Consider the following 17839-nt stretch of genomic DNA (forward strand, 5'->3'; position numbering starts at 1 on the left):
TTGGCTCAGTGGATAGAGCATCGGCCTGAGGACTGAAGGTTCCCAGGTTCAATTCCAGTCAAGGGAACATACCTTGGTTGCAGATTTCCCCGGCCCTGGTTGGGTGCATGCAGGAGGCAACCAATCGATGTGTCTCTCTCACATCGATGTTTCTTTCTGTCTCTCCCTCTCCCTTCCATTCTCTTTAAAAATCAATGGAAAAATATCCTCGGGTGAGGATTAACAAAAAAAGAAGGAAGATTGATGATTTGAAATGTTAAACAGTGAGAAATAAAATAAAGTAATTGATATGGTTTTTATTTTCATGACTGGACTCTGACTAACAAGTATGTTCTTTTCTCAATTTAGAAAAGAAAATCACCAGCCTTGTCAACTATGATAGCAAAAATATGGCTTAAAAAAAATCAGGTCCTAATCCCTGGAATCTGTGAATGTTGCTTTATATGGAAAACACACACACACACACACACACACAGGCACAAAAAACAACAACAACGAAAACCTTTGAAGATATAATTAAGAATTTTGATATTTTTATTTTAAAAAGTCATATAAAATTGACTACTTTCCTGTACAGTTATAACTATAGTTTTGAATTTTAATAGATCATGTAACTATCACACAATCATGACTCAGAAGAGTTTAATTACTCCCCAAGACTCCCTTATGCTGTCATTTTTAAATTACACATCCCCATGACTACCTTCCTGCAAGCCTTGGTTTGTTCTTTTATATTTTTGTCTTTTCAATTATCTTTCCTTGACATGGAAAGGTAATTCTGGATTATAGGAGCCTAAATGCAATCACATGTGTACTTTTAAGACAGAGACGGAGGGAGATTTGATGACAGGAGACTATGGAGGCAGAGATTGGAGTGATGCATCCACAAGTCAAGAAATGTTGGCACCCACCACAGTTGGAAGCGTCAGGGAACAAATTCTCCCCTAGAGCCTCCGGAGCAAGTGCAGTCCTTCTGACAAATGGGTTTAAAGAGACAAGACCCCTCGTGTGCTGCCTACACAAGGCTCACTTCTGATCTAAAGATACAGACTGAAGTGAATGGACAGAAAAAGATACTGCATTCAAACGGAAATGCGATGAAAGCTGGGGTAGCAAGACTTAGACAAAATAGACTTTAAAACAAAGACTCTAAGCCAAGGGTGGGCAAACTTTTTGACTTGAGGGCCACAATGGGTTCTTAAACTGGACCGGAGGGCCGGAACAAAAGCATGGATGGAGTGTTTGTGTGAACTAATATAAATTCAAAGTAAACATCATTACATAAAAGGGTACGGTCTTTTTTTTCAATAGTTTTATTCATTTCAAATGGGCCGGATCTGGCCCGCGGGCCGTAGTTTGCCCACGGCTGCAAGCGGTTCTCAACCTGTGGGTCGCGAACAATGAAAATACATCCTGCATATCAGATATTTACATTACGATTCCTAACAGCAGCAAAATTACAGTTATGAAGTAGCAACGAAAATAATTTTATGATTGGGGGTCACCACAACATGAGGAACTGTATTAAAGGGTCACGGCATTAGGAAGGTTGAGAACCACTGCAAGACACAAGGGTATAACATAATGATAAAGGATTAATCCAACAAGAGGATATAAAACTTGTAAATATCTATGTACCCATGATAGGCTCACCTAAATACATACAGCAAATATTAACAGACACAAAGGGAGAGGTTGATGGTAATATAATAATTAAACACCCCGCTTACATTAATGGATAGGCACAGACAAAATCAACAAAGAAACATTGGCCTTGTGACACACTAGATTAGATATACTTAATAAGCATGTACAAAACATTCTAACCCAAAACAGTAGAATACACATTATTTTTAAGTACACATGAACATTCTCCAGGAGAGACCACATGTTAGGCCACAAAACAAGTCAATAAATTCAAGAAGATTGAAATTATATCAAAAACCTTCTCCAACCACGTATAACCACTGGGTGGCTGGTACTTCCTCTCACCAATATGTAGAATTCTCAAACGATTATGTATTGTATGGTTCTATTCATATGACATTCGTTAAAAATACAAACATATAAAAGAACAAATCAAGGTTTGCAAAAAGGTAGTCTCTAATTGTTTATAAGAGGAAAACTGGAAAAAACACATGGAGACTGAACATGTTACTAAACAACCAATGGGTCAGAGAAGAAATCAAAGAGGAAATTTCAAAAAAATATCTTGAGACAAATTAAAATGAAAACAATGTTACAGTCCTGGCCGGTGTGGCTCAGTGGTAGAGCATCAACCCATGCACCAAAGGGTCTCGGGTTCTATTCCTGGTCAAGAGCATATATCAATGTCTCTCTCTCCCTCTCTCTCTCTCCCTCTCTCTCTATCTCTCTCTCTTTCTCTCTCTCTCTCCTTCCCTCTCCCTCCTTTCCACTCTCTAAAAATCAGTGGAAAAAATATCTTTGGGTGAACATTACCAACACATACACACACACAAAAAAAAAAAGTTACAAAATCTATAGAATGCAGCAGAAGTTGTACTAAGGGGAAAGTTTAGAGCAATAAGGCCTATCTCAAGAAATAAGAAAAATCTCAAATTATATTAATTTACATCTAAAGGAACTAGAAAAAGAAGAAAAAACAAAACCCAAAGTTAGTAGAATGAAGAAAATAAGACAAGAGCAGAAGTAAATGAAATTGAAGTTGGAGACCACGCACTCACTAATGTAAAATTACACTACAAAGCTATAGTAATGAAAACGGTATGGTGCTAGCACAGAACAGTATGGTACTATCACAAAAACAGTATGGTACTAACCAAAAACAAGTTGATCAATAGAACAGAAAGAAGAACCCAGATGATCCCATGTTTATGTAATCAATTAAATTGGTGACAAATGAGGCAAGAATATACAATGGGGAAAAGTCTTCAATATATGGTGTTGGAAAACTTGGATGGGCAAAAAGATGAAGGGAATTAAGAGGCACAAACATACAATTTAACATAAAGAAGTCATAGGGATGTAATGTACAGTCACTAGGAAATACTGTCACTAATATTGAAATGACTTTGTACAGTGACAGATGGTACTAGACTTTTCTAGTAAGGTATATAAATCTCAGACCACTATATTGTTCACCTGAAATTAATATAATATTCTATATCAACTATACTTTCATTTAAAAGAGCTTTACAGCCCTTGCCAGTGTTGCTCAGTGATTAGAGCATCTGCCTGTGCACCAAAGGGTCGAGGGTTCTATTCCAGTCAAAGGCACGTACCTTGGTTGCAGGTTCGTTTACCGACCCTGTCCAAGCACGTGCAGGAGGCAACCAATAGATGTGTCTCTCTCACATTATGTCTTTCTCTCTGTTTCTCTCTGCCTCTCTTCTTCTCCTTTCCCTCCTTCCCTTCCTCCCTTCCACTCTTTCTAAAAAGCATGAACAAACGACAAGTGCTGGCGAGGATGTGGAGAAAAAGGAACCCTCTTGCACTGCACTGCTGGTGGGAATGCAGACTGGTGCAGCCACTGTGGAAGACAGTATGGAGTTTCCTCAAAAAATTTAAACATGAACTCCCATTTGACCCAATAATCCCACTTCTAGGAATATACCCCAAGAAATCAGAAACACCAATCAGAAAGGATATATGCACCCCTATGTTCATAGCAGCACAATTCACCATAGCTAAGGTTTGGAAACAGCCTAATTGCCCATCAACAGATGAGTGAATTAGAAAACTGTGATACATCTACACAATGGAATGCTATGCTGCTGTAAAAAAGAAGGAACTCTTACCCTTTGTAACAGCATGGATGACCTGGAAAGCATTTTGCTAAGTGAAATATAAGCCAGTCGGAGAAAGATAAATATCACATGATCTCACTCATTTGTGGAATATAGTGAACAACATTAACTAATGAGCAAAAAAAGAGCCAGAGGGAAAAAAATATTTTTAAATATACTAGAAGTAATCCTGTTATTTAGCAGATTTTAATATTTCCTACAACTTTTGTGATATCATACTACGAGTATGTTAGTACAGTTTTGGTAATATTATTATGCTTAAAATCCTTTTTTTCTTGAAATATTAATGTTCATTGCATGTAATCCTATATAATAAAGAGGTAATATGCAAATGAACCTTCATGCCCTCACAAGATGGCTGCCTACAACCAGGCCGGCAGGGGGGTTAGTGAGGGAAGACCAAACAACTGAACAGCAGACTGGGTGGGGTGACCAGGATGGCGGTAGGGGGGCATGAGGGGCAACAAGGCCAGCATGGGGGGCAGTTGGGAACAACCAGGCCGATGAGGGGGGCAGTTAGGGGTGACCAGGCCAGCAGAGGGGGCAGTTGGGGGTGACCAGGCCAGCAGAGGGGGCAGTTGGGGGTGACCAGGCCAGCTGGGGGCGGGCACAGTAAGAGGCAACCAGGCTGGTGGGGGGTGCAGTTGGGGGTGACCAGGCCAGTAGGGGGGGCAGTTGGGGCAATTAGGCTGGCAGAGAGGGCAGTGAGAGGCAACTAGGCTGGTGTGGAGGGGGGGCAGTTGGGGATGACCAGGAGGGTGGGGAGGGGGACAGTTGGGGGCAATCAGGCCAGCATGCAGAGGCAGTGAGGGGTGATCAGGCTGGCAGGGGGGGGCCAGTTAGGGGTGACCAGGCAGGCAGGCAGGTGAGCGATTAGGAGCCAGCAGTCAGGATTGTGAGAGGTATGTCCGAGTGCAAGTTTAGGCCCGATCCCGGGATCGGGCCTAATCCAGCAGTCGGACATCCCCCCGAGGAGTCCCGGATTGGAGAGGGTGCAGGCTGGGCTGAGGGGACCCCCGCCCCGTGCATGAATTTCATGCACTGAGCCTCTAGCATTATTATATTTAAGATTGTTTTTCTTAAATAATTGGTGTTATTGATGTAACATTATTATGTTTAAAATCATTTTTCTGGAGATATTGTTTATTGCATGTAACATTATTATATTTAAAATCATTTTTCTTGAAATAAAAAAAAGTTTAGAATTTTTTTAAAAAGCAGTGGAAAAACTAATCCTCAAGGAAGGATTAACCAAAAATATTTTTAAATAACATAGCCCAGCTGGTGTGGCTCAATGCTTGAGCATCAATCTATGAGCCAGGAGGTCACAGTTTGATTCCTGGACAGGCACATGCCTGGTTGCAGGCTCAATCCCCATCGGGGGCCTGCAGGAGGCAGCCCACCAATCATTCTCTCTCATCATTGATGTTTCTATCTCTCCCTCTCCCTTCCTCTCTGAAATAAATAAAAATACTTTTTTTAAAAAAAAATAAATAAAATAAGAGCTTTACATTCCAAAATGAAAAATCCATTAAGGAACAGTCCTCCAACAAAATGTTCTAACACTTTCTGGGTCATCTTGAAACTAACCTTCCTATTATGTGTTTTTAACATACAACACATTAGATTCCACTTGCAGACAATTTCACAAATGCTGTGCTTGCTGGTCTCTCCCAGGCAGAGGGGACTGCCCCACTCGCAGGTTTGTGTACAGGATGCAGGTGCCTGGAAAGCAATGTGTACTCGCTGCACAGAAGTAGACGGCTGAGTCTCCAGGTTGGGTGGCTGTGATTTGCAGGGAGAAATGTTTGGCCGCCTTATTCAAGAAAACAGTGAGTCTTCCAGCTTGGTTTTTGTCCTTATTTGAACGAATGTCTATACTGAGTTGGGGACCTTTTTCAGGTTCTTGCTTATACCAAGGAAAGTAAGTTGAGGCACTGTCTGAATAAGAACAGTTGATAACAGCGGTGTTTCCCTCCTGGACACTCAGGGTAGAAGGATGCTGATCCACTTTCTCTCCATGGCTGACCCCTATGCAGAAAGAAAGAGTCAGAGAAAAAAAGGTTTGCCTGATAATTACAGTCCAGAATTTACTTTTCCTTTTCTATAGTAACCAGAGGAACCCTGAATAAAGCCTGTTTATTCCTTGGCTTCAAAGAAATGTTCACTAATATACTCTCCCCAAATCCCTCAACTCACAGTTCAGCTGCAGCCACAAGAACATAAATAAAGCTCCAATGGATGACTTCATTGTTCCTCCTAATTGAGACCAATTATATACTTGCAATCTTCAGCCAACAGAACTGCTTCTGTTATCAGGCTGCCACTTCTTCTCTCTGACAATCATAATGGTTTCTCACATTGTTTACCCAGCCAATAAGAAAACGGCTCTGCTTCTGCCATAGCCTATTTACTCAGAATCCACTGAAATGAACCCCCCACATATTCAGCATCAGCAGAGGAGCACTGTCATCTTGTGGTCACATCTCTAAACTACAGAACTCACTGGTTAAATGTATTTCTTTTACCCTGTGCCTATAAGGAACTCAGTCGTATGAAAGCAGCAATAGGTCAAACAAACCAGGTCTTAGATCAGACTGCATGAACAATAAGAATGTAGATATCAAGATTTACGTCTCTGAAAAAGAAAAGATTTACATCCCTGCACACTACTGAGTCATTATTAAGTTGGAAAGAGGTAAATGCTGTTGATATTTATTCAACAACTAGAGGCCGATGCACAAAATCCATGCATTTGGGGGGGTCGCTCAGCCCGGCCTACACCCTCTTGTAGTCCAGGAGCACTCCAGGGATGTCTGACTGCCACGGAGGCAGAAGAGGCTCCCGCCATCACTGCTGCGCTCTGCAGCCGTGAGCCTGGCTCCTGGCTAAGCAGCACTCCCCCTGTGTGAATGCACTGATCACCAGGGGCAGCTCCTGTGTTGAACATCTGCCCCCTGGTGGTCAGTGTGTGTCATAGTAACTGGTCATTCTGCTGTTCGGTCAATTTGCATATTAGCCTTTTATTATATAGGACTAGAGGCCCAGTGCACAAAATTCATGCACAGGGAGTGTCCCTCAGTCCAGCCTGCACCCTCTCCAAACTGGGACCCCTCAGGGGATGTCTGACTGCCAGTTTAGGCCTGATCTCTGCCTAAACAAGCAGTCAGACATCCCTCTCACAATCTGAGACTGCTGACTCTTAACTGCTCCCCTGCCAGCCTGATCTCACCCCTAACTGCTTGCTCCCCTGCTGACCTGACTGCCCCTAACTACTTCTGCCTCAGCCCCCACCACAGTGGCTTTGTCCAGAAGGAAGTCAGACGTCTGGAAGATGTCTGGTTGACCCGGTCTAACTAGCATATTACCCTTTTATTAGTATAGATGACCTGGTGCCAGAAACAGACAGAGCTCTGGTGCTCTGCATTGCTCTGAGTCCATATATTCTTCTAAATTCTTCCCTATTATGCCAGGGCAGGTCCCTTCTCAAACCCTAGCCACTGTACTAACTGTTGGGAACTTAGTCCAAGTTTCTCCTTTATCCTCTGCTCACTAGGCACAGGTGCTGGGTCCAAGCCCCTCTGCCTGGGGCTGGACTTCTTGGACGCTGGGTCTTAGACGGAGAAGCCATAAGAAGTTGTGGGTATATAAGGATGAGTCTAGTGCAGAAGCCAGTGGCCATAAGTCATCAGACAAAACAGTTTTTTATAACAGTTCTATACCAGCAGCCATACACTGGTTGGTCAAAAAGACATCTTTCCCATAAAGCAGTAGCACCCTTAATAGCCTCTGTACCTACAGTTATTATATGAGCAGCCCCATGCTGCCTCTAAACTCACCACCTTACATCATAGTGGTATCTGAGCTCTCTGGTCAGCAGCTTCTCCTCTCTCTCCTGCCCAGCACACTCTAGCTGGTTAACATGGTAGATATATCTGAGCTTTCTATGAGCTCTTAGCCTTACATTGTGGCAGTACCAGCTTTCAGCCCTGTCTGAGCTCTCTCTAGCCTCAGTAACATACTTTTAATATTACTTACACAAAAGAGGTTTTGTGCCAACAATGACATCAATCATTTTGGCTACAGAAAGGCCCAGCACACCGTGAGATTGCTGTGGCCTTGCACCTGCTTATGGTATCTTAGCCTAGGCATAGAGTGGCCTTGGACCTTCTGTGTATTGACAACAGGCCTCTGTGTTTTAATCAGCCTTAACTATCAGGCATCTCTGGCGTGGTTCCCACACCTGGGATGGCATATTTGAAATCAGGAAAGTGCCATGATTCAATCTCTTAGACAAAGAAAATATGAAACCTTCCTTTTCAGCTAAATCTACCATTCTCATTTGTCTGTTGTGGAGGAAAACTCTTTCTAAAATAAACATATAAGTCAAAGATCAGAATAAGAGAGAGAGAAATCATTGAAGATTTCAAATAGCTATTATCTCAGACTCAGCTTCTCTGAGCTGGTCTTGCCCATGACCTTGCTATTCCAAGAAAACTGACAGCACACACAGTTAAAATGTTGCAATAAAGATGACTGCTATAAGAGGTAGAAGATTGAAACTCAATGATAAAGGAGCAGGTGGTGGAAGTCCCATGAGTTGGGAAACAGTTTGAGCCATAGATTGGTTTGATTTGCAATGGGAAATCTGACAAGCTTTAAATCTATTCCTTGCTATGTGGGTTATATAAAGTATTGAGAGAAAGAATACAAATTCTCAGAAAACATCAGGCTGCAGATTCAGAAAATGTATCTATATGTAAATTTATTCTACAGGTGTTTTTATTATCTGATGTCAAAAGAGATGGTATATTCTAAATGCAATGACTAGCTTATATATTTGCTGAAATATCCCTTAAAGTATAAGCCATCACTCAGGGCATGCATTCCTGTTTCCTGGCCACTACTGGCTCAGATTCCATACTCTGTCATTTTTTCCCCAAACTCCACTACAGTGTTTTCCCAAAACATGATAAAAATTTTCAGTCTGTAAACTTACAGAATTATCTCCAACTGTCAAAAACTCTTTTTCATTTACTTTAATAACATGGTATTTTTCAACTACCTGTCTAAGAAAAAAATCTGGAGAAGGCTAAATATCACCTGTGTCTGCTAGCGAAATAGTAGAAATAGGAATTGACCCTAAAGAGCTGATCATGAGAAATGGTCCCTGGGAAACCAAGACTACTTCATTTCCAGAAGTGAAAGCCCCTTTCCAGTTATTTGTACTCAATGATCCTCTGGAGAATAAACATCATCGCTCATCCACATTATACACCTTTAAAGATTTAAGGACAGGGGACTGCATGGGGATGAAGGTGGCGTGGTTGAAGTAGGCCACTGAAAAATATTCTCTGAACTGAATCCTGAGTTTGTCTTGTAGGTCAAAAGTTTAATAGGGTCCAGGGATCAGCACAGAGAGCACTCCAGAACACAAACTGCTTTCAGGAGTATTGCCGTGGATTCCCAGATCCCAGAGGAAGGACAGGGGCGTGAAGAGGTGAGCCAATTCACAGGCTGAGAAGCTGGAAGGATTATGCAGTAGCAGACCCCCCACCCACTAGACTAGGAGCATGGGGTCTCAGTCCCATGCAGAGACCACCAATCCAGAGCAACAGAGAAGGGAAGGGGAGCCCTCGTAGCATCAGATTGTGGGAATCAGTGGGGATTTGATCCACCGGGGAGACTCAGCCCACACCATCCCAGACAAAAAGTGATTTCTTTGTTACAGCACCAGCCTAGGAAGTCCCCTCTGATCTGTATCTGCAAGAAGGGCCTCACGGCAGAGATCCAGCCCCAGAGGAGTCTGATCGGTACACCCAGCAATAGAGGGTGAGGGGCCCTCTATTATCTGGAAGAACTTTGAGCAGAGATCCAGAAAGGGGCTGGACAGTGTGTCTTTGGAAAGAGGATTGGTCTTTCCCACCTCGAACACACAGGTGGCATCCCTCCCCTCACCTGCGGAATGCTAGGTCAGCCCCATTCTTCTGTGACTGGAGGCGAAGGGGAATGGTCTTGGGCTGGAAATCTGTGCCCCATACTGCTTAGTCTGACGGTGGTACAGGGGACTCTGTCATTTGGCCAAGTGGGAGCCTGGGCAGAGGCCCTGCCCTATGGGGGCCAGCCACATGGAAAAACTAGAGTGCCAAGCAAGGCTGAATTTTTTACATTGTGTTCCCTCTTACTTGGTGTGGTGGTGATGGGCTGCCAGGGAGCCAGGCAGAGCTATATCTCTGGGGTGGGCTTCTGTCCAGGAGACAGGTGGATGTGTACTGGGCCCTTCAGCTGCAGAACAGGAAACCAAAGACAAGCTTACCAGTGAGTTCAAACAATGCAGCTCTAGGAAGGAGACGAAGTGCCTGCCTCCACTCCTACAAGCCATGAGCACCACCTCCAATACAAGGCTGCTTAAATCACCCCAGCCAGGTCCTGGATACCCCTGAAGAGCACAGTCCCATGGGTGAAGGGAGAGCAGGGACACTCGAGGTGGGAGACACAAGGCAGTCCCAGCCCCTGGGCTACAGAGGCCCTGCTGAGCTTAAGTCAGGTTGCCAAGGGCCATGCAGGGACAGCAACTGACATTGGCTTGCACCAGAGAACATCCCAGGAGGCCCGGGAAAAGCACACCAAGTGACCAGATTCAGACAACACTGGAGTAAAATCCAAAGAGCTTTACAAATAGCAGAACCAGAAGGTGATTTCAGTAGGCACAAAAATCTGCAGAGTCAAACCCCATTTTTTAACCTTTTATTTTTATACTAGAGGCCCGGTACACAAGATTCGTGCACTGGTGGGGGACGTGGTCTGCAGGGATCAGCCCACTGTGGGAGCACCACTCATCCCGGTCAGCCAAGTGGCTGTGGACCTGCCCTCTGAGCAGCTGCTCCCACTGTGGGAACAGACTGACCACCAGGGGTCAGCTCCTGCTTTGAGCATCTGCCCTCCCTGGCACCCCATCACCACCACACCAAGGAGGAGGGAGCACAATGTAAAAAATTCAGCCTTGTTTGACACTCTAGTTTTTCCATGTGGCTGGCCCCCACAGGGCAGGGCCTCTGCCCAGGCTCCCACTTGGCCAGAGTCCCCTGTACACATCATAGCGACTGGTCTATCAGTTATTCTGGTCGTTGCATCATTTGGTTGCTGGGCTTTTATTATGTAGGATATTTTATATTTAAATTTGTTTCTTTCATAACCCTCATTTCTCTGTTTCCATTTTTATTCTATTTTTCTCTCTTTTTCAAAAATTTTTCCCATTTTTCTTTTCCTATTCTATACTTTATTTTATTCATCATTATTATTTATTTTTAATTATTATTTCATTTATTATTTTTTCTTTTCTCTTTTATTATTATTCTTTTTCCTCTTCCCTTTTTTCTTTCATGCTCTCGTTTTTTGTTTCTTTTCCTTCTCTAATTATTTTGCCTCTTGTCTTATAATGTTCTTTTTTTCTTATTCTTTTCTTGTTGATTTTGTTGGTGGTGGTTTATTTGTTTTGCTTGTTTTTTTGTGTTGTTTTCAGAATGGACTTGTTTTGTCTTCTTTTGTTCTGTCAGCATCTGTATAACAGTTGACATTATGTGGCTGAGGCTGATCCTCACAGTCAGCCAGCCTAAGGTCTGATCCCACCCTCGAATGAAACAACAGCAATCGAGACACAATTACAAGAGGCCCACATAACCCACACAAGGGACATTCCTAGAACACGCAGTTCAGAAGATGTGACTACACCACTGGGTCCCACAAGAAACCCACTAAAAAAGGCCACCCCTAAAAAAAAACCAAGATGGCGGCATAGGTAAACACCGGAAATTGCTGCCTCCCACAACAAATTCAAAAATACAACTAAAAGACAAAACGGACATCATTCAGAACTAGAGGAAGGCTGGCTGAGTGGAAATTCCACAACTAGAAGGAAAGAGAAAATCACAATGAGACTCAGAGGAGCTGCTGAGGTGGACTGCAGAGGTACGGAGGCACAGGCGGCAAGGGCTGGCGACTGAGGACACAGCTGTCTTTTTGAATCAGGAGGGAATTGCAAGCCCCCAACTGCTCTGAACTCCGGTTCCGGGAAGTCTCTGGGGACCCAGACTCGTGTGGGGAGAGACTGGATGGTCTGGCAGTGGGCAGAACTCGGAACTCGAGGGCGGCTTTCTCTCAGAGGTGCTTGCAGCAATTACCGGGACACTGAGACACGGGGCCCCTTAGGGCAGGGCTGAGGATCAGCCATAGCTGCTTGCTCTGCCCTGTTGATACCCTGAGACCCCGCCCCACCCAAGTTGCGGCAGAGACTTTTCATATGAATCCCCTGGCCCTTTGCAATCTGAAAATTACCTAACAAACTGCAGCTGGGCCAGACAGACCCAGAACTTACAAGAGAAGGCCCAAGGCCCCATAGCAGCTTGCATTACTTCACACCTGGGCCTCATCTGGGCACCTCCAAACCCCAAACAAGGAAGGGGAATCTGCAGATCTCTTCATAGCTCCTGCTGGGTCGCCTCAGGCAGAGGCTAAATTAGCACCTCCTTAGATCCAAGAGCCAGTGTACCCAGTGGTCAGAGTGGGACCATCCAGATTACAATTCCTCAGATCCATAAGGGACACAGTCAGAGGGAAGACTCAGTGAGCACCAAAGCCCCACTGAAGCAAGTCTTGCCCTATAAGGGTGTCTTCAGCACAGAAGTTCTCCCACTGTAGACACAGCTGATTCTCACAGCCAATTGGCCTGGAGGTCAATTCCTCCCAGTGATACCTACAACAATCAAGGCTTAACTACAAGACTGTGCACAAAGCTCACAAAGGGGTGCACCAAGAGTGTCCACCTCAGGTAATTGGGGAGGCTGAGCCACTGGGCCCTATAGGACACCTAGCACACAAAGCCACTCTACCAACACAGGGAAGCATAAAAAAGGCGGAGACAAAGAAACAGGACACAAATGACAGAAATGGAGGAAAGCAAACTACTGGATATACAGTTCAAAACCACACTTTTAAGGTTTTTCAAGAACTTTCTAGAAACCGCCAATAAATTTAGTAAGACCCTCAAAAAGTCTGGTGAGACTGCTGATAAGGGTAGTGAGACCCTCAAGAAATCTAGTGAGACCCTCGAGGTTATGAAAAAGGTCCAGCTAGAAATTAAGCATACACTGACTGAAATAAAGGATATTATGCAGAGTTCCAACAGCAGACTAGAGGATCGCAAGAGTCAAGTCAAAGATTTGAAGTACGAAGAAGTAAAAAACACCCAACCGGAAAAGCAAAGTGAAAAAAGAATCCAAAAATACGAATATAGTGTAAGGAGCCTCTGGGACAGCTTCAAGCGCACCAACATCTGAATTATGGAGGTGCCAGAAGAAGAGAGGGAGCAAGATATTGAAAACCTATTTGAAGAAATCATGACAGAAAACTTCCCCTACCTGGTGAAAGAAATAGACTTACAAGTCCAGGAAGTGCAGAGGACCCCAAACAAAAGGAATCCAAAGAGGACCACACCAAGACACATCATAATTAAAATGCCAAGAGCAAAAGACAAAGAGAGGATCTTAAAAGCAGCAAGAGAAAGAAAGTCAGTTACATACAAGGGAGTACCCATACGACTGTCAGCTGATTTCTCAACAGAAACTTTACAGGCCAGAAGGGAGTGGCAAGAAATATTCAAAGTGATGAATGCCAAGAACCTACAACCAAGATTACTTTATCCAGCAAAGCTATCATTCAGAATTGAAGGTCAGATAAAGAGCTTCACAGATAAGAAAAAGCTAAAAGAGTTCATCACCACCAAACCAGTATTATATGAAATGCTGAAAGGTATCCTTTAAGAAGAGGAAGAAGAAGAAGAAGGTAAAGATACAAATTATGAACAACCAACACACATCTATCAACAAGTGAATCTAAAAATCAAGTGAATAAATAATCTGATGAACAGGATGAACTGGTGATTATAATAGAATCAGGGGCATAGAAAGGGAGTGGACTGACTATTCTTGGGGGGAAAATGGGTGTGGGGGATGCGGGAAGAGACTGGACAAAAATCGTGCACCTATGGATGAGGACAGTGGTGGGGGGGATGTGAGGGCGGAGGGTGAGGTGGGAACTGAGTGGAGGAGAGCTATGGGGGAAAAAAGAGGAACAACTGTAATAATCTGAACAATAAAGATTTAACTTAAAAAAAGGCCTCCTCACCAAGAAGTTATAATAGTCCTACCCAATACATAGAAACAAACACAAAGAAATAGCAAAATGGGGAAACAAAGAAACAGGCTGCAAAGAAAAAACCGGAAGACTCTCCAGAAAAATAGCTAAATGAAATAGAGGCAAGCAATTTATTAGAAAGAGTGTATAAAGTAATGGTTTTAAGAATGCTCAACAGAATTTAAAAAGACAAAAAAAAACTATGAAAAGCAACCAGTCAGAAATTAAGAATGAAATATCTGAAATAAAGAATATCCTGCAAGGAATAAACAGGAGGAAAGATGAAGCTGAGTATCAAATCAGCAAATTAGAAGACAAGGTATAAAATAATCACTCAATCAGAGCAGCAAAAATAAAAAATAATTAAAAACAATAAGGATAGTTTAAGGAAACTTTGGGACAACATGAAATGTAACAACATCATTATCATAAGGGTACCAGAAGAAGAAGAAAGTGGGCAATGGATAGAAAACCTGTTTGAAAAAATAATGACAGAAAACCTGATGAAGCAACAAATCAACAAATGACAAGTACTGATGAGGATATGGAGAAAAAGGAACCCTCCTACACTGCTGGTGGGACTACAGACTGGTGCAGCCACTGTTGAAAACAATATGGAGTTTCCTCCAAAAAATTAAAAATGGAACTCCCATTTGACCCAGTAATCCCACTCCTAGGAATATATCCCAAGAAATCAGAAACACCAGTCAGAAAGGATATATGCACCCCTATGTTCACAGCAGCACAATGTACAGTAGCTAAGATTTGGAAACAGCCTAAGTGCCCATCAGCAGATGAGTGGATTAAAAAACTGTGGTACACTACACAATGGAATTCTAGGCTGTTGTAAAAAAGAAGGAATTCTTACAATTTGCAACAGCATAGATGGTACTAGACAACATTATGCTAAGCGAAATAAGCCGGCCAGAGAAAGATAAATGATCTCACTTGTTTGTGGAATATAATGAACAACATAAGCTGATAAATAAAAATAGATCCAGAGACATAGAAGCATCGAACAGACCATCAAACCTCAGAGAAAGGCAGGGGGGAGAGGGTGCTAAGAGATCAACCAAAGGACTTGTATGCATGCATATAAGTATAACCAATGGACATAGACAGTAGGAGGAGGTGAGGGCATGTGCTGGAGGGTGGGAGCAGCCATGGAGAGATCAATGGGGGGAAAGGGAGACATATGTAATTCTTTCAACATTAAAGAATTTAAATTAAAAAACAACAACAACAACAAAAGAAAACTTGATGAAGGAAAACATCATACAAGTTCAGGAAGCACAGAGAGTCCCAATCAAGATGAACCTAAAGAAAATCATACAAAGACACATCATAATTTAAATGACAAAGGTTAAAGACAAAGAAAGAATCTTAAGGGCAGCAAGAGATAGTCAGTTATCTACCAGGGAGCTTCCATAAGGTCAGGGTATTTCTCAACAGAAAAACTACAGGTCAGAAGGGAATGACATAAAGTATTCAAAATAATGAAAAGCAAGAATCTAAAACCAAGAATACTCTATCCAGCAAGGCTAGCATTCAAAATTGAAGGTGAAATAAAGAACTTCCCAGCAAAACAAAAAGACTAAAGGAGTTTATTACCACCAAATCAGCATTGCAAAAAATGTTAAAGAGACCACTGTAAGAAGAAGAAATAGAGAGAGGAACATAGGCATAAATAATAAAACTGGCAATAAATGAGTACCTATCAATAAAACCATGTACATAAATGTATTAAATGCTCCAATCAAAAGACATAGCATAGCTGAATGAACAAGGAACCATATATATGCTCTCTAAAAGAGACCAACCTTTGAACAAAGACTCATACAGAATGAAAGTGAAAGGACAGAAAATATATTCCATGCAAATGGAAATGATTATAAAAAAAGCTGGGGTAGCACTATTATACCTGACAAAATATATTTCAGAACAATGAACATAACAAGAGAAAGAAAGACACTACTTAATACTAAAGGGATCAATACAATCACAGGATATAACCCAGGTAAACATATATGCACCCAATATAGAAATATACATTAAAAGAATAGTTTCTTGATTTTTAGAGAGAGAGAAAGGGTGAAGGAAGTTTATAGTATTATAAGCCTACCTCAAGAAACAAGAAAAATCTCAAATAAGCACTATAACTCTACATCTTAAAGTACTAGAAAAATAACAACAAGAAAGACCCAGAGTAAGTAGAAGGAAGGAAATAATAAAGATCAGAGTGGAAGTAAATGCAATAGAGATTTTAAAAAACAATACAACAGATAAATGAAACCAAGAGATGGTTCTTTGAAAACATAGAAAGATTGATGAACCATTAGCAAGACTCATCAAGAAACAAAGAGAGAGGACCCAAATAAATAAAATCAGAAATGAGAGAGGCAAAGTAACAACAGACACCTCTGACATATGAAGGATTATAAGAAAATACTATATACAACCACATGCCAACAAATTTCACAACCTGGGCAAAATAAACAAATTCCTAGAAACATACACTCTTCCAAAACTCAATCAGGAAGAATCAGAAAACCTGAAGAGACCATAACAACTAATGAAATTGAAGCAGTAATCAAAAAACTCCAGCAAACAAAAATCCTGGAATGGATGGCTTAAAGGCAAGTATTACCAAATGTTCAAAGAAGAACTAACACCTATTGTCCTCAAACTATTCCAAAAAATTCAGAAGATAGGAAGACTTCCCAGTTCTTTTTATGAGGCCAGCATTATCCTAATTCCAAAGCCAGATAAATACACTACACACAAAGAAAATTTCCCCGATGCACATAGATGCTAAAATCCTCAACAAAATTTTAGCAAATTGGGTCCAGCAATACATTAAAATTAGCATGCATCATGACCAAGTGGGATTTATCCTGGAGATGCAAGGCTGGTACAATATTTGCAAAACAATAAAGGTAATACATCAGAAAAAAACAACAACAAAAGGAAGGGTAAAAATCTGATCATTTTAATAGAAGCAGAAATAACATTTGACAAAATCCAGCACCCATTTATGTTACAAATTTTTAGCAAAGTGGGAATTGAGGAATCATACTTTATCATAATAAAGGCCATATATGACAAACCTACAGCCAACTTCATACTCAATGGGCAAAAACTATAAGCATTCCCCCTTAAGATCAGGAATAAGAAAGGGATATTTGCTTTCACCACTCTTATTCAACATAGCACTTAAGTTCTAGCTACAGCAATCAGACAAGAAGCGGGGGCGGGGGAGAGGGGGGGTTAGGGCGGGGGGAGAGCACCTAAATTAGAAAGGAGGAAATAAAACTGTCATTATTCGAAGATGACATGTTATTGTACAAGGAAAACCTAAAGACTCTACGAAATTGTCCTACCTGGTTTGGCTCAGTGGATACAGCATCGGCCTGCGGACTGAAGGGTCCCAGGTTCAATTCCGGTCAAGGGCATGTAACTTGGTTGCTGGCACATCCCCAGTAGGGGGTGAGCAGGAGGCAGCTGATTGATGTTTCTCTCTCATCAATGTTTCTAACTCTCTATCCCTCTCCCTTGCTCTCTGTAAAAATCAATAAAATATATTTTTTTTAAAAAGACTCTACCAAAAACTACTAGATTTAATAAATGAATTCGGCAAAGTAGCAGTATACAAAATAACATCCAGGAATCAACGGCACATTTATATACCAAAAATGAACTCTCAGAGAGAGAAACTAAAAAAAAGCATTCCATTTTTCATTGCAACAACAAAAAATAAGGTACCTAAGGAGAAACTTAACCAAGAAGGAACAAGGTAAAAGACCTTTACTCACAAAATTCTAGGACATTGAAAACAGAGATAAAGGAAGGTACAAACAAGT

At 41.9% G+C, this 17839-nt stretch overlaps 1 gene segment (V, D, J or C); it reads right to left on the reverse strand.

The window, feature by feature from the left end:
* Positions 1 to 5331: 5331 nt before the first annotated feature.
* Positions 5332 to 6086, reverse strand: LOC118664139. The segment is given in 2 exon segments: positions 5332 to 5819; positions 5988 to 6086. Coding segments are annotated over 2 exon segments (438 nt in total).
* Positions 6087 to 17839: the final 11753 nt, after the last annotated feature.

Source organism: Myotis myotis, unplaced genomic scaffold (genome assembly GCF_014108235.1).
Source record: "Myotis myotis isolate mMyoMyo1 unplaced genomic scaffold, mMyoMyo1.p scaffold_m19_p_1, whole genome shotgun sequence".
Lineage (NCBI taxonomy): Eukaryota > Metazoa > Chordata > Mammalia > Chiroptera > Vespertilionidae > Myotis > Myotis myotis.